General features: G+C 40.3%; 1 protein-coding gene across 10 annotated transcripts in view; it reads right to left on the bottom strand.

Annotated features, from left to right (window-relative positions):
• Positions 1 to 209: 209 nt before the first annotated feature.
• STIL (STIL centriolar assembly protein) overlaps positions 210 to 18,144 on the bottom strand; it is an 80,287-nt gene continuing 62,352 nt past the window's right edge. For 6 of the 10 annotated variants that reach the window (XM_028834000.2, XM_028834007.2, XM_077957922.1 and 3 more), the window contains 3 exons: positions 13,163 to 13,376; positions 10,541 to 10,791; positions 210 to 2,015 (listed from right to left, as the gene is read on the bottom strand). In XM_028834000.2, the coding sequence (XP_028689833.2) occupies positions 1,229 to 2,015; positions 10,541 to 10,791; positions 13,163 to 13,376 (1,252 nt within the window). In that variant the 3' untranslated portion in view covers positions 210 to 1,228. The remainder of the gene's footprint in view (positions 2,016 to 10,540; positions 10,792 to 13,162; positions 13,377 to 18,144) is intronic. The other 4 variants (XM_015138974.3, XM_077957917.1, XM_077957901.1 and 1 more) reach the window with 1 other exon arrangement.

Genomic DNA, 18,144 nt, shown 5'->3' with positions numbered 1-18,144 from the left:
AACCTGAGAGGTCTGTGGTTCAGTTATTAGCATTATAGCCAATGTCAATTGCTTGCTTTTGTTCATTTACTATGCTTATGCACGATATTATCACTGGAGGACACTGGAAGAAGAGTATATGGGAACTCTGTATTATTTTTGTAATTTGGGGGCAGGCTAAGAGTTTTTTAAAAAGTGGGGAATAAACTAAAACAGAGAACAAAGGAAAATAGTCAATCTATACATTTTTATTAAGTTCTATTAAAAAATATTAAGACATTTGAAAAACTCAGAAAGTTTATAAAACATACTCATACTCAATAATTTTCTTATTCTTTGATAGCCAGCGTGACATGTTGAAGATGTTACACTAAAACCAACCCACCACACTGCAAAAAGTTGTATCTCCAGAGTTTACTAAACATGCATCCTAATTCAGAGGAAATACTCTTGTCTAAAAGAGTGTTATTTTTATTATTTTCAAAAATAACTTTTCCCTTAAACTCAGAAAGGGCTGATTTCGCTAATTTACCCAATACCATGATAACTTATGTTCTTGTAGTGATATGGGATAAATGCAGAGATGAAACATGCTAGAACTTCTTAAAATGTACAGTATAGCTGGGCGCAGTAGCTCATGCCTGTAATCCCAGCACTCTGGGAGGCCGAGGCGGGCGGATCACCTGAGGTCGAGAGTTTGAGACCAGCCTGACCAACATGGAGAAAATCTGTCTCTACTAAAAATACAAAATTACCCAGGCGTTGTGGCACATGCCTATAATCCCAGCTACTTGGGAAGCTGAGGCAGGAAAATCACTTGAACCTAGGAGGCAGAGGTTGCAGTGAGCCGAGATCGTGCCACTGCACTCCAACCTGGGCTACAAGAGCAAAACTCCATCTCAAAAAAAAAAAAAAAAAGTAAAAAAAGTACAGTATAAAAGAGCAGTTGAGACTCAGAGCTGGATAGTATTTATCTACTTAAATTTGTAGGAATAACTGATCTCAGGGTTTGTTTTTCTTAAAGGTTTCAGTGATGTTGAACAACTCTATTTGAACAATGAGAACTTAGTCCTATCACTAGTCAGCCATCTCACAGAAAAAGTCACTCTTCCCAGTTGGCTGCTACCAAGAAACAGACTGACTCCAGAATGATCAGGAAATCCCAAAACTACCACAAGGCTCTCTGGCTTCCCTAAGTATCTTCAGGAGACACCCTGTCCCTGTATTAAAAGAGCAGGGAGTTAAAAGGTTAAAATAATTTTGGTAACTGTCTGAGATGTTTTACATCTAAGAAGGTGCCTACTGAATTCATGCTATTCATCTGCTTTAGAGTTTCAGAAGGTTGCAGACTTTCAGGAAAAATTGCAATGTCCCTTTCATTTTCTTTCTCAAGATGTTGAGTGAACTCCGCTTTCCCGGTTCGAAGGTTCACTGCAGGACTTGGTTTAAGGTTCTTTAATAAGAAAGCTGGCTTTTCAGTCAACTGCTGTTTTGCTTTTGTCTGCAAAACTTCATTTGTAATATTTCTTAATACTGGCATATCTGCGTTGGTGCCCACAGATTCACAGTTAGAACAATTAATTATTTCATGGTCATTCTTAGAAGGCTCTTTCTGACCACCAAGCTGTTCAGGTATGGACGTATGGTTCTGATTCAATAAATGTTCACTCTTGCTATTTGCATTGTCGGGAGGCTCCTCTTCATCTTCACTATTGTCACTGCTTTGTAGGAGTCCATATCTCTTCATATATTTTTTGGTTGCAAATGACATGTTGTTTGGTGAAATTAAACTAAGCCCTACTGTGCTTCTGTCTGTATTAATATGGAGAAGGCTGAATGGGTCACAATTATTTTGGTTTGATCGAGTGACAGACAGTTGTGACAGCTGATTTTCATTTAAATATTTCAGAGCTATAGCATTTGCCTCCATGCTCAAATCCACACCATTGGGGCTTAAGCCACTCATGCCAACATTAGCAAATGACATGCAGTTTAATCCAGAGATCACTGCTTCTGGGCTGATGCATGCCAACACACTGAAAGACACAAAGCAGTAAACCATCATTTACCATATTCTAACTAATACCTAGTTCTCAATGCGTTCCATTCTATACAAGCAACAAAAGATCTTCAGCTTTAAGTTCATGGTCCTTTTATCTAAGTACTCAGACATCTAAGTCTTGATGATCCAGATACACAAAGGATAGATATGGGCTGGGTACAGTGGCCCAAGCCTGTAATCCCAGCAGACTGGGACACTGAGGTGGGAGGATTGCTTAAAGCCAGGAGTTCAAGATCAGCCTAGGCAATATAGCCAGATCTTGTCTCTACAAAAAAATTTAAAAATTGGCCAGTCATGGTGGTACACATTTATAGTCCCAACTACTCAAGAAGCTGGAGGATTGTGTGAGCTCAAGAGTTCAAAGTTACAGAGAGCCATGATCATGCCACTGTACTCTAGCCTGGGCAACCGAACAAGACTCTGTCTCTTAAAAAATAAAAAATAAATAAAAAATTTAAAAAGGGATAAAAATAATAGCCTAGAAGGTAATCCATGATTTACAGGTTGAAAGTGGAATACAAATTAATTTTCCTAAATCTGTATATCAGTCATGGTTTTAACAACAAATACAAGGCCTCAAATGTAAAAGTCATTCAACATAGCTATGAGTCATTTAATTTATGACTATTAACCCAAATAGCACAAGAGATCAGCTAATGTTTAATGTAAAGTAAAACATAAAAATAAAATCAAACACAAAACACATTTGATTATATAACAGTACAAGCTTTGGTAAGTAGCTCAGAAAATTAAATTGTTCATAGTTGAGGAGATTCCATTTGCAATGAATAAAAAACATCAACCAGTCTCTGGATATGGGCTTATACACACACACACACGAATACTTTTTTCATTAGTCATAATCTTCAACTTACTTTGATTAGTGTTAAGTCAACTGACTTACCTTTTCCTTAGTATCACATATATAATAAATAGCTGCTATTTTTTTTTGTTTTTTGAGACAGGGTCTTGCTCTGTTGCCCAGTCTGGAGTGCAGTGGCAACTGCATGTCATTTGCTAATGCTGGCACAATTACAGACTCAGGCTGGTCTCAAACTCCTGAGGTCAAGTGAGCCTCCCTCCTCGAACTCCCAAAAGTGATGGGATTACAGGCGTGAGCCACTGCACCCAGCCTGCTAATTATTGAGTCCTTATATATGCCAGGTACTCTGCTAAATGCTTTACATGCATTATTCATATACATTCTTCACAGTAACCTTTCTCAGGGAGGTATTCCCTATTGAATATTTCTATTTTATTCTCCATTTCAACACCTTACATTCCCTTTCCACTACTTTTCTGTTTTCTTTTTGGCACTTATCGCGGTCTATACATTGAATACACATATCTACATATTCAATCAATGCTTGATTCTTATTTACTGTCTAGCACCCTCATGAAAGCCAATGAGGGCAGAGTTTTGTCTGCTCCCCCGGCCCCCACTGCAGTATCTTTGATGCCTGGGACACGTAGTAGGCACTCAGTAAGTACTTGTTGAATGAATAAAAGAAGTAGGTACTATTGTTATATTTATTCTCAGTTGAGAAAGCTGAGGAATAGAGATTTGAGCTAATTTTCTCAAGCTAAATAGTACATAGCAAGCTGAGATAAACCATGACTGCCTTACTCTCTAGGGCTCTGTAACCACTGTTTTACTGTACTATATTCAGTAACTTGGATTTTTTCCATCAGAGTCCTTTGTGCACTATTTGTTGTGGTGAACATTATATTCTAGTCAAATATGCTATGGCTTTCTACATCATCCCATGAAGAAATTCAGCTGTTTTATATGTGCTAGCCACTGCTTGCATTCACAGACCCACAAAAATCAAACAACCATTATGTATTTTCATTCTTATAAGCACCTGAAATTTGCAAAAAACTGTTTCCAACCATTAATAATCCCTGAAACCAGGCTAGGCATGGTGGCTTATGCCTGTAATCCCAACACTTTGGGAGGCCGAGGTGGGCAGATCACCTGAGGTCAGGAGTTCGAGACCAGCTTGGCCAACATGGCGAAACCCCATTCTACCAAAAATACAAAAAAAATTAGCCAGGCGTGGTGGCGGGCGCTGTAATCCAGCTACTCTGTAGCCTGAGACAGGAGAATCGTTTGAAGCCAGGAGGTGGAGGCTGCAGTGAGCCGAGACTGCGCCACTGCACTCCAGCCTAGGCGACAGTGAGACTCTGTCTCAAAAAAAAAAAAAAAAAAAAAAAATTCCCTGAAACCAGTGATGCCATCACCAAACAATGGAACAGTGTGCTCAATAATGCTGGTCTTTATAACCTTGAAATTCTTCCTTAACCTTCTTGGCATTTAATGCTTTGAAGACTATTTTAATAAGATTAAAGAGATACTACTAATTTATCCAGACATTATTCTTTCATTCATAGTGACAATACTTTTGGAAGTCTTTTTCTACTTTGCCTATTTCCTCAGTCTATAGATAATATTAATGTAAATAATGTGATAAAAGCAAAGAAAACTTCTAATTCAAAATGTTAAATATTTAAAGAAAGCAGATCTAATTTGGGTGTTTTTTTTTAAATTAATTAACTTTTTTTTTTTTGAGACAAGGTCTCACTCTGCCACTAAGACTGGAGTGCAGTGTTGCAATAATGGCTCACTGTGGCATCGACCTCCCAGACTCAAGTGACCCTCCTACTAAAGCCTCGCAAGTAGCTGGGACTACAGGTGCATACCACCATGCCCAGCTAATCAAAAATTTTTCTTTTTGTAAAGATGGGGTCTCACTATGTTGTTCAGGCTGGTCTTGAACTCCTGAGCTCCAGTGATCCTCCCGAAGTGCTGGGATTACAGGCGTGAGCCACCATGCCCAGCCTCTAATTTTAAGTAGAGCTTCTTTTATAGAATGGTTAAAAGATCCATAAAGTAGTTAATATCAGTTTAGAAGGCTATTCAAGTTTCAATGCCTGACACAAGCTAGCCAATTTCAATTTGGAGGGTGGGGCAGGGGCAATGAGATATCATTACTTTAATAGCAAAACAAATCAAGACAGGCACAGTGGTATGCACACCTGTAGTCCTAGCTTCTCAGGAGCCTGAGGCAGGAGGATTGCTTGAGCCCAGGAGTTCAAGGGGCCAGCCTAGGCAAAATAGAGACCACATCGCTAAAAAAACAAATCAATAATACTCAGAACCAAAGCATATAAACACTAGGGTAATTAAGAGGAAAAGCAAAAAGGAATCCGCTCCACTAATCAAATCCTAAAAGCCTAAGCACAAATATATGCCTATGTTAAAATCTCATTAGATGTGCAGCTACAAGGAATGATGAAAGTCCATGAACAAATCTGAGTAAGAGAGCCATATGCCAACCATTTATGGGAAGCTCTAAAATTATTCCAACTCCAATGAAAATCAAGACTGCCATCTCTACAAATAAAAATAAGCCGGGTGTGCTGCTGCACACCTGTAGTCCCAGTTACTCAGGAAGCTAAGGTGGGAGGATCACTTGAGCCCAGGAGATTGAGGCTGCAGTGAGCCATGATTGTGCCACTGCACTCCAGCCTGGGCAATAGAGCGAGACCCTGTCTCTCAAAAAAAAAAAAAAAAAAAAAATCAACTTTGATTCATGATCCTATTTGAATCCAGATTAGTTATCTACTACTTATCCTAAACAGAGTTTTTCAACTACTAACCAGATAGCCAGGAAGCAAGGTAAAGAAGCAACTAGAGAGACTGCTTGAGACAGGTTTTGAATTCAAAAAGTCGCTCCAATTGGGAACCTATGTGTAGAGGTTGCTTCTAGACCTCGAACCCACAATCTCCATTTCCTGCACAATTTCTAGGTTTGTCTGGCACCCTCTTTCCCTGCCTTCCTGCCTTTAGACTCTCTTAATCTCTGCGGGATTCTATTAACAGGAAAATAGAAAGCAGGTCTTCCTTCCCCTGCCTTAGCCACTCTTCTGGTGGAATGATGTGCTCCTGGAGTCCAGAATTGGAACATGAAATGAGTTTTCACAATACAATGATGAAAGATGTCTGGTTTACAGAGCTAGAGGAACAGTATGGATTATAAGGATTAGTTTCCTAGAATATTTAACCTATAATTTGTAATAGTTTCTATAGAAAAATGTGTCTTAAATTCTAAACAACTGCCTTATAAACTTTTAGTGTACCAGTTATATTATACCTACACACGTTAAAAAGATAACAATATAAGGTCTTAAATACTGACAGTAAATACTACAAAGACACTAAAAATGAACCTTCACTGTACGCTTCAGTGATGACCTGAGTAGGAGGAATGTTGTTTGTTCAGCAAATGACTCATTGAAGGCCCACTAAGTTAGTGGTAGAGGCAATGAGGATTTAGAACTATGCAAAATCTTCGCTGGATGTGGTGGCTCATACCTGTAATCCCAGCACTTTGGGAGGCTGAGGCTGGCAGATCACAAGGTCAGGAGTTCGAGACCAGCCTGGCCAATATAGTGAAATCCCATCTCTACTAAAAATACAAAAATTAGCTGGGTGTGGTGGTGCGCACCTGTAGTCCCAGCTACTCAGGAGGAAGGCTAAGGCAGAAGAATTGCTTGAACCTGGGAGGCAGAGGTTGCAGTGAGCCAGGATCATGCCACTGCACTCCAGCCTGGGCGACAGAGTGAGACTCTGTCTCAAAAAAAAAAAAAAAAAAAAAACTTGCTGAAAATGCTGTCACAAGTACATGCTACAATTTACTGAGAACAAGGTAATTTAAGAGTACAAAACATCGGCCAGGCGCAGTGGCTCACACACGTAATCCCAGCACTTTCGGAGGCCGAGGCAGGTGGATCATCTGAGGTTGGGAGTTCAAGACCAGCCTGACCAACATGGAGAAACCCGGTCTCGACTAAAAGTACAAAATTAGCCGGGCATGGTGGCGCATGCCTGTAATCTCAGCTACTCAGGAAGGCTGAGGCAGAAGAATCGCTTGAACCCGGGAGGCGAAGGTTGTGGTGAGCCGAGATCACGCCATTTCACTCCAGCCTGGGCAATACAAAAGAAACTCCATCTCAAAAAAAAAAAAAAAGAGTACAAAACATCAATACACTCTGAGAGGTCCAAAGAGGTGACATCTGAGTTCAGCTTTGAAGGATAAGAAGGATTTTGGCAAGGAGAAAGGTAAAAAAGAGCATCTCAGATAAAAGTAACATCAAGGAGTCTTGCAAGTGCCAATGGCAAGTAGGCTGGAACTTGGTAGAGAGTGGTAGGCCATTATACTCAAAAACTAAGTTTAAGTCAAACTGAAACAATGCGAATTAATCAGGTAGGCCTCAGATAGGCTGGGAGGACATTCCAGACGTAAGCCTAAGAAAACTGGGAAACAAAATTTGACTCTTATGTTGGAGAAACTATTGCAGTACAGTTTCATATTTAATCAAAATGACATAGAGATGATGGCACATGCCTCTGGTCCCAGCTACTCAAAAAGCTGAGGCAGGAGGATTGGCTTGAGCCCAGGAGTTTGAGGTTACCTAAATTATGATTGTATCATTGTATTCCATTGTATTCCAGGGTGACAGGCCTGGGTGACAGAGCAAGATCCTATTTTTAAAAACTAAAAAAAAAATTTAAATATACAGAAATTGCATCAATAATAAAATATAACTTTTAAAACTTTAAGGTATTTTTGGTCTTAATTAGTACAGATCTTTAAAAGGGACCATTTTGATGTAATTACAACACAGTATGAAAATACTCTTAAAGTTAGCTACCTCTCCTATGTGATTCCATGGCATTCTCTATCCTTCCATTTCACAGCAGGTATAAAAGATATTGACTATCTGTGTCTTCCCCACTGAACTGTAAACTCTATGAGAACAAAGATGTCTTTCTTTACCAGGTTATTTTGTGTATTATGATATCTCTTATAAGCTGGCTCACAGTAGAAACTCAGTATGCATTTGTTGAAGTTAATGTATTGGTGAAATGGTAGCTGGCATACATGTATACATGTAGCTGGTAATAATACTCTTTCAGAAAGCAACTTAGCAACGGCTTTAAAATTTTTGTATCATTTTACCTTAGTCTTTCCATTTCCAAGATTCTATTCTAAAACTGAAAAGCAATATTTGCAAAAGATCATCATAGCAACATTTAAAATAGTAAGAAACTGCAACTAACGTGACAAGTTCGTTCTCAGTTCTGACAAGAGGGGAAGGGTTAGGATACATAGCCTCTATCTTACAACATGGATAAAAAACTCCAAAAATGCTAGCCTCGCTCTTCTACACTATTGGCAGGAATATAAACTGGTACAACTATTTGGTGAGCAATGGTAGTAGTATCTACTAAGACTATTCAGGAATTTATCTTACAAAGATACTTGTACCTGTAGAATGATGTTCACTTAGGATTATTTGAAATAAAAAATAAGAGATTTGGCTTAAAGGTCCATTAATAGAGCACTGGGATTCAATATATTCTAGTACAAGGGTACAAAAGAATATTATGCAGCTGTTTAAATACATGAGAAAGAACTGTATATCCCTATAAGGAAAAGTATCCAAGATATTATAATACCATGTTTAAAAAAAAACAAAAACAAAAAAACAGACCAGGTGCAGTGGCTCACGGCTGTAATCCTAGCACTTTGGGAGGCCAAGGTGGGAAGATTGCTTGAGTCTAGGAGTTTGTTTGAGACCAGACTGGGCAAAACAGCAAGACCCCATCTCTGCAAAAAATAAAAAATTAGCCAAGTAGTGGTGCATGCCTGTAGTGCCAGCTACTCAAAAGGCTGAGATGGGAGGATCACTTGAGTCCACGAGGTTGAGGCTGAAGTGAGCTGTGATCACGCCACTGCACTCCAGTCTGGGTGACACAGCGAGACTGTCTCAAAATTAAAACAAAAAAATCAAATCACAAAGTTTATCACATACACATATACGTGAACATGCATGGAACATTTCTACAATACAAAAGAAATGGTTAAGAGAAGTAACTTTTTAAAAATTTTTGTGAGACAGTCTTGCTCTGTCGCCCAGGCTGGAGTGCAGTGGCGCAGTCTCGACTCACTGCAAGCTCCGCCTCCAGGGTTCATGCCATTCTCCTGCCTCAGCCTCCCAAGTAGCTGGGACTACAGGTGCCTGGCACCCAGCTTGGCTATGTGTTTTTAGTAGAGACAGGGTTTCACTGTGTTAGCCAGGATGGTCTCGATCTCCTGACCTCGTGATCTGCCCACTTCGGCCTCCCAAAGTGCTGGGGATTACAGGTGTGAGCCACTGAGCCCGGCCTTTTTTTTTTTTTTTTTTTTTTGAGACTGAGTCTTGCTCTGTGGTCCAGACTAGAGTACAGTGGCGCGATCTCGGCTCACTGCAACCTCCAACTCCCGGGTTTAGGCAATTCTCCTGCCTCAGTCTCCTGAGTAGCTGGGATCACAGGCTCCTGCCACCGCGCCCAGCTAATTTTTGTATTTTTAGTAGAGACAGGGTTTCACCATCTTTTGGCCAGGCTGGTCTCAAACTCCTGACCTCGTGATCCACCAGCCTGGCCTAAGAGAAGTAACTTTGGAATAGTCAGGCAGGAATGTGGGGAGTTGTGGCTTTTGCATTTTATCTTACACTCTCTTCTGTATTGTTTGTTTTTTAAAACCATCAATTTTTCTTTTTTTTTTTTTTTGAGACGGGGGTCTCACTCTGTCGCCCGGGCTGGAGTACAGTGGCCGGATCTCAGCTCACTGCAAGCTCCGCCTCCCGGGTTTACGTCATTCTCCTGCCTCAGCCTCCCGAGTAGCTGGGACTACAGGCGCCCGCCACCTCGCCCGGCTAGTTTTTTTTGTATTTTTTTAGTAGAGACGGGGTTTCACTGTGTTAGCCAGGATGGTCTCGATCTCCTGGCCTCGTGATCCGCCCGTCTCGGCCTCCCAAAGTGCTGGGATTACAGGCTTGAGCCACCGCGCCCGGCCAAAACCATCAATTTTTATTACTTTTTAAATTAGAAAACAAAAAATAATTAACAGAAAATATGCTAGCCTTAGTAATGTAATCTCCAGACTTTTTTTTTTTTTTTTAATAAGTTATGTGCTGAGGTCATCTTTGGTAGAAAGGAATCTGAACAGAAGGACATGACCAGTTGGGCACATTCCTAGAAAAAAGAAATGGTTTTGTTTTTTAGATGGCACGATTGTGTAACTGTACATCCAGTAGCTGGCACAGACCTTATCACCTCCAGAAAGACTTTTCAGATGCTACCAAGCGAAACTCCTTTCTCTTTCCTCAAGTCTCCTATTTTGTTGGCCTATCCAGCCAGGAGTCATCCCATAATATCTCTCAAATTACTTATGTATGTAACCCTCTCTCCCACAAAAATGAAGAATCTCTTATTCATCATGCATATGGTAGGCCCTGAATAAATGGTGAATCAACTGAATTGAGGCACAAACATAACTTTTCTGATGAGATTGCCACAATACATCTAGCCAATGATGGGCAAAAATAAACAAACATTTTTTAAAAATAAAATTTATTCTCCCTTTAAAACAAAATTGTAAAAGTTACCTGGCGTGATCCACGTTATGTGCATTTTTCTTCACTTTAGTGGGAGAATCAATTTTTACTCCAAGGCTTCTTAGTTGCTTAAGAGTTGCATTAAGAACACAATCTTTGTCCACCAGTCTTGAATGATGTGTGTTTTTCTTTGTATGGTAAACGTTTTGGGTTCTGGTGCATTCATGACTGATAATTACTGCTTTGGTAGATGGCTGCTCAGTTTCCTTGGAGGAACTACTCAATAGGTGGTTTACTTGACCCTGACAAAAAGAAAAAAAAATTTTTTTTGAAAAATCACTATTAACAATGTTAGGGCTGGGTGTGGTAGTTCATGCCTATAATCCCAGCACTTTGGGAAGCCGAGGCAGGAGGATCGCTTGAGCCCAGGAGTTCAAGACCCTGGGCAACACAGTGAGATCCTGTCTCTACAAAAAACTAAAAATTAGCTGGGCATGCTGGCACACGCCTGTAGTTCCAGCTACTAAGGAGGTTGAAGTAGGAGGACCACTTGAGTCACAAGGCTGAGGCTGCAGTTAGCCGTGATTGTGCCACTATATGCTGCATGACAAAGTAAGACTCTGTCTCTAAAAAAAGAAAAATTTTAAAAAAGTTAAAAAACAATTTTACAATAAGACCTTAATGATACAATAAGGCCAGGGAAAATCAGTATCTTGTCAAATTCCACAAAGTATCAAGTAGGCAGGTATTACGTATCATTTGCAGGTATTATGGAGTTTTTACAGAAGCACATCCTAATGAACAATTTCATCAGACCCTAGAGAAAACAGAATGTTTGTTCAGACTTCATTCACTCAAAAACCAACATAGGCTGGGCACGGTGGCTCACACCTGTAATCCCAGTCCTTTGGGAGGCCAAGGTGGGCAGATCACTTTAGGTCAGGAGTTCAAGACCAGCCTAGCCAACATGGTGAAACCCTGTCTCTAACAAAAATACAAAAATTAGCCAGGTGTGGTGGCACGTGCCTGTGGTCCCAGCTCTTCGGGAGGCTGAGGCGTGGGAATCACTTGAACTCAGAAGGCCCAGGTTGCAGAGAGCTGAGATGGCGCCACTGCCACTGTACTCCAGCCTGGGTGACAGACAGACTCTGTCTAAAAAAAAAAATAAATAAATAAATAAAATAAATAAAAAAAAATAAAAACGATCATATTTAAAAATCATTTGAGTACAGGCGCATGGCTCAAACCTGTAATCCCAGCACTTTGGGAGGCCAAGGCGGGCCAGGAGTTCAAGACCAGCCTGACCAACATAGTGAAACCCTGTCTCTGCTAAAAATACAAAAATTAGCCGGGTGTGGTGGCGTGCACCTGTGGTCGCAGCCTCTTGAAAGGCCGAGGCAGGAGAATCACTTGAACCTGGGAGGGATAAGCTGCAGTGAGCTGAGATCATGTCACTGCACTCCAGCCTGGGCAACAGAGTGAGACTCTGTCTCAAAAGAAAAGAAAAAAAAAAAAAAGCCAGGTGTGGTAGCAGGTGACTGTTAGTTCCAGCTACCTGGAAGGCACGAGAATCGCTTGAACCCGGGAGGCAGAGGTTACAGTGAGCTGAGATCATGTCACTGCACTCCAGCCTGGGCGACACAGCAAGACCCTGTCTCAAAAACAAACAAACAAACAAAAACAAACAAACCTCTTTTGAGTAATTCTCCAAGTATTTTTGAAGATTTATGCTAAATTTTTTATAAAGAACTTTTAAATAATGCTTTCATTTGAAAAGTGATAATATGTTTCAGTTATAAATTAGGCCTTTATGATATTCACAGAATTAGGCTCCTTTTCTTCTCACCTTCTAAAAGTAAGAACGACCTGTGATACTATTTCTGCATATTTCATTCCCTGAGCATACAAGCTGCTAGCACCAGTCTAGGACCTAGCAAGCAATTAACAAATAAGTTTTCATTGATGAATACATAGGGCCCTGTGAAGTATGTTTAATTAGCCTTCTCACAAATGGACAAATCAAATGTTCTACAATTTGGATGAAAGTAACAGTCAGGGTTTCTCTATCTTTTAAGTCCCAGATCACATTTTAAGTTTTATAAGACTAGTTCCTCCAATCAGAATTATCCCTTTTATTCTGTGTTCTCTTTGCTTTTCACTACTACTCCTCAACAGCCTGTCTTATAATTGTTTACTAGTCTGCATGTGCTGTTGTTTCCCCTAGGCTCTCAAGGGCACAGAGTGTCATATTCACCTTTATATTATCGATTTCACTGAGCCTACTGTCTTAGACTAAGCTAAGTATTTAATAAACATCGGCTTACCTAAACTAAAATCAGTAAATATTATCATAAATATCCCACTACTTTCCAATTTTCAAATTTCCAAGAAACTTGCTTATTTTCTAATACTAATTTTGGTTTGAATTAGGCATATCAATATTTATACTTTAAAAATAAAGCTGTGTTTTTCTAAGTACTTAAGTATATTTACAGTAAATTACTGAATTTAAGTTATAATTTATGAAAAGCTAAAAGAAATGCTACATTGTTAATTAGGCAAAAATCTTTTTATGTTAAGGTCTCCATCAGTTTAAACCTAGGAAAAGCTTAACTAGTATATCCTATACTAAATAACCTTCTCAAAAAGATGAAATGATCTACATTTTCTTACCAATAAATCCTGGTAAATTTTCTGGTTATCTGATGGTTGATGAGGCAAGGGTTGCATTACTTGCTCAATTTTTGGTTCCTCTGATGTTTCAGAATTGTTACTGGCACCCCCTGTTGGTCCAGTCTGTAAACACATGCTTATACTTTCTGCCAGCTGGCCATTTGGAAAGAACACAGGTACATCAGGTTCTTTTCTCACAACTAGAGAAGAGCTGCTGGGAAGGATATATAATGTGTTAGTCACTGAGGTACCTTTAACATATAATTGAAATGTAGTAACTTTACAAGAAAGGGTTAAGACTCAAGCAGCATCTGGTTTGTATTTTTAGCTCTTAGTGATGCTACATAAACATCCCATCTTAGCCAGGTGCAGTGGCTCATGCCTGTAATCTGTGTTTTGGGAGAGCAAGGCAAGAGAAGTCTGAGGTGAGAAGTTCAAGATCAGACTGGGGAACACATGAAGACCCCACTTTCACAAAAAATTTGTTTTAATTAGCTGAGTGTGGCACCATGCACCTGTAATCCTAGCTGCTCAGGAGGCTGAGCAAGAGAATCACTTAGTCCAGGAATTCGAGGCTGCAGTGAGCTATGATTGTACCATGTACTCAGCCTATGCATCAGAGCAAGGTCCTGTTTCTATAAGAAACAAAAATGAAAACACTCCATTTTAACAGACTGCATATAAACGAAACCATGGTACCTTTTAACTTGTGTTACTTATATTTAAGACAACTTTCTTTGAAGCCTGGAAAACAAGCTGTTGACTTCTCCTGAACTTGATGGCAATGGAAATTTTTAGAGCATTTAAATATTTTAGATATGTTATTTGTTCATTTCAAGTTTTTTATTTTTATTTTTATTTTTTTTGAGACGGAGTCTCACCGTGTCAACCAGGCTAGAGTGTAGTGGCGTGATCTCGGCTCACCGTAACCTCCGCCTCCCAGGTTCAGGCGATTCTCCTGCCTCAGCCTCCTGAGTAGCTGGGATTACAGGCGTGTGCCACCATGGCTGGCTAGTTTTTGTATTTTTAGTAGAGATGGGGTTTCACCATGTTGGACAGGCTGGTCTCAAACTCCTGACCTCAGGTGATCTGCCTGCCTTGACCTCCCCAAGTGCTGGGATTACAGGCGTGAGCCACTGCACCTGGCCTCAAGGATTTAAAAATATCTGTCTTGGTGTCTAACCTAGGAAGCGAAAACCAAAATTGAAAAAGAACAAATCCAAAACATTAAAGATTACAAGGGTCCTTAATAAAATAACACCAAGCGCTAGATAGCTCCTTTCACCATGTGAGTACACAACGAAGAGGCATCAACTATGAACCAGGAAATGGGCCCTTACAAGACATTACATCTGCTGGTGTCTCAATCTTGGAGTTTCCAGCCCTCAGAACAATGAGAAATAAATTTCTGTTGTTTGTAAGTCGAAATAAATAAATAAATGTCTACACTCTTTAGGGGGAAGAAAAAGAAATAAATAAAAATGCCAAATCTCAACAAAAGATTAAATAAAAAAATCTAAAATGCTTCTAATATGCCAAGTATTATTAGGTATGTCCAAAGCACAACTTCTAAAGAAAAACATGGATCATTTTAAAAGAAAGTCTCTATAAATACTACATACCACTACTCACTGCTGGGAAAAGGTAATCAATAACCAATTAAGCTGCAAGGCAAATAAATTTATCTTTCACAGACTGCTTCAACATCAGAAACACTGATCCAACAAGACATCTAAGGGGGACTGGAAGCCCCAGAGTTGGGTTTCATCTGTGAATACTCAGCAGTGGGAACCAGAGCACGAATCAGACCAAATGTGCGAGAAGGATCCCAGAGAAGCACCAAAACCACCATAGATAACACTGGAGAAGGTATTTATTCCAAATCAACAACCCAAATCGATGCTGAACAAAGATTAGATTTACATCTAGTTATGTGGTGGGATCAGTTAATTAATTGCTCTGAAAAAGCAATTAACTTCATTCTATCCATTAACTCAGATCTGTTTCTAAAGTTAAAAAAAAAAAAAAAGGGCAGAACAAGGGCATGGTGGCTCACACCTGTAATTCCAGCACTTTGGGAGGCCGAGGCAAGTGGATAACTTGAGGTCAGGAGTTCGAGACCAGCCTGGTCAACATGGTGAAACACCGTGTTCACTAAAAATACAAAAATTAGCTGGGTGTGGTGGCATACACTTGTAATCCCAGCTCCTTGAGAGGCTGAGGCAGAAGGATCTCTGGAACCCAGGAGGTGGAGGTTGCAGTGAACCAAGATCACACCACGGCACTCCAGCCTGAGTGACAGAGCAACACTCTATCTCAAAAACAAAACAAAACGCCGCAACAGATTGGATATTTTTAAAAATTCCAATCCGAAAACCCCCATTATTCTAGGAAGTAGTCTGAGTTTACAGAGTTAAGTCAAGGAGAATAAGTAAAGATCCCATGGTTTGTTCCTCTTTGTCCTCAGTTTCTATAATTATTCTAAATAAACTGCAGACCTAGTTTGGGGCTCACCGCATGGGGAACCAGACACTGGGTCAAACTGTAGTTTTTTTTAATTAATTATTTTTTTTGAAACAGAGTTGGCCGGGCATGGTGGCTCACACCTTTAATCCCAGCACTTTGGGAGGCTGAGGCTGGCGGATCATTTGGGGTCAGGAGTTGGAAACCAGCCTGGCCAACATGGAGAAACCCTGTCTCTACTAAAAATACAAAAATTAGTCGGGCGTGGTGGCAGGTGTCTGTAATCCTAGCTACTTGGCAGGCTGAGGCAGGAGAATCGCTTGTACCCAGGAGGCGGAGGGTGCAGTGAGTCGAGATTGCACCACGGCACTCCAGCCTGGATGACAGAGCAAGACTCTGTTTCAAAAAAAAAAAAACAAAAACAGTCTCTCTCTGTCACCCAGGCTGGAGTACAGTGGTGTGATCACAGCTCACTGCAGATTCAACTTCCCAGGCTCCAGCAATCCTCCCACTTTAGCCTCCGGAATAGCTGGGGCCAAGGGCTAATTTTCGTAATCTTGGTAGAGACAGGGTTTTGCCATGTTACCCAGGCTGGTCTCAAATATCTTAGCTCAAGCAATTGGTTCACTTTGGCCTCCTAAAGTGCTAAGATTACAGGCATGAGCCACCAAGCCCAGCAAATTCTAAAAATATGGAAATTACTATGATCCTTACCCTGTAGGAACTCAATCTAACATACACAAAAGAGCTTTTCTGTATACTGTGGCACATACAATGAGTGCTTAATTGAATCTTATAATTAAAACATATACTATACTAAAAGGAGATGTTTCTCTGTAGTTTTCTGAAGGGACATGTTTACTGTTTTAACCATGATTGTAATCACAATGATTTAAAATGTCAAATATCACAAGGCTTATAATCTCTAAAAAGTAATCTACTGCCCACCCCATGCCACCTCACCAGTTCACCATTTTTTTTTAGAAATGGAGTCTCACTCTGTTATTTAAGCCGGAGTACAATGGCACTTATCATAGATCACTGCAACCTCAAACTTCTGGCCTCAAACCCTCCTGTTTCAGCCTCCTGAGTAGATGGAACTACTATAGGCACATACCACCACACCCAGCTAAGTTAAAATATTTTTTTATAGAGACAGGGTCTCACTATTTTGCCTAGCCTGGTCTCAAATTCCAAATTAATCTCTTTAAACTGTTTCATGTGCTATTATCCTGGGATGTTTTATACCTACATTTTTCTTTTACCTTCAAAATTTATCCTACACCTGATCCCTTCCACGAATTCCACAAGTCCAAGGCACCTTCATCTCACTTTGTCTTTAGTCTATTAACCAGTTAGTATCCTCGCTTCCACTCTTAACATCCTTCGGTTCTCCAAGAAACAATTAGAATGGCCTTCGAAAATGAAAATCAGATCATAACACTCCATTATCTAAAATCCTCCACTGGCTTTAATGAGCATGGAAAAAATTCAAAATTCTTTTCTATATCCTACAAAGCCCCACATAATTTGGCTTCTACCTGTATCTCAGACTTCATTTCCTGTACTCTCCCTCTCAATCACTATGTCCAGCCACACTGGCTTTCATGCTTATTTCTGTAACTTTTAAGCTCACACTTGCCATTACACTTGCTGTTTCGTCCACCTGGAATATTCATCCCCAGATATTATCATGACTGGCCCCTTCTCATCATTCAGGTCACTACTCAAATGTCACCCCCTCAGAGATGGTTTCTTTCAGCACTCTACTTAATATAGCACCTTGTACCCAGGCTACCATCCCAGTTACACTGCACTTGATCGTTCCAGTTTACTTTGTCAGAGCAGTTGTCACTATATGAAATTATGTTATTTGCAGCTCATGTGGTTAAATTCCATAAAGTGAGGAGCTTTGCCCAACCTAGTATTTGATATTTAGTGTCTAGTTTTGTGGTAGCACATACCAGAAACTCAAATAATATTTGCTGAGTTTGTTTCCAAATTTGCTGAGGATATAAACCACTTTAGGCCGAGTGCGGTGGCTCACACCAGTAATCCCAACAATTTGAAAGGCTAAGGCAGGTGGATTACCTGAGGTCAGGAGTTCAAGACCACCCTGGCTAACGTGGCGAAACCCTGTCTCTACTAAAAATACAGAAATTAGCCAGGTGTAGTGGCCTGCGTCTGTAGTCCCAGCTACTTGGGAGGCTGAGGTTGCAGTGAGCTGAGATTGCGCCACTGTATTCTAGCCTGGGAGACAGACAGAGTATTTAAAAAAACAAAAAATTACTTTAGAATCCGTTTTTTGTTTTGTTTTGAGACTTAGTATTGCTCTGTCACCCAGGCTGGAGTGCAGTGGTGCAATCTCGGTTCACTGCAACCTCCACCTCCTGGGTTCCAGCGATTCTCCTGCCTCAGCCTGCCAAGTACTTGGGACTACATGCGTGCACCACCATGCCCAGTTAATGTTTGTGTTTTTAGTAGAGATGGGGTTTCCCATGTTGGCCAGGCTGGTCTCA

The sequence above is a fragment of the Macaca mulatta genome, chromosome 1 (assembly GCF_049350105.2).
Source record: "Macaca mulatta isolate MMU2019108-1 chromosome 1, T2T-MMU8v2.0, whole genome shotgun sequence".
NCBI classification, from domain to species: domain Eukaryota; kingdom Metazoa; phylum Chordata; class Mammalia; order Primates; family Cercopithecidae; genus Macaca; species Macaca mulatta.
The sequence above is the reverse complement of the archived record's forward strand: the minus strand, read 5'-3'. Positions and strand labels throughout refer to the sequence as shown.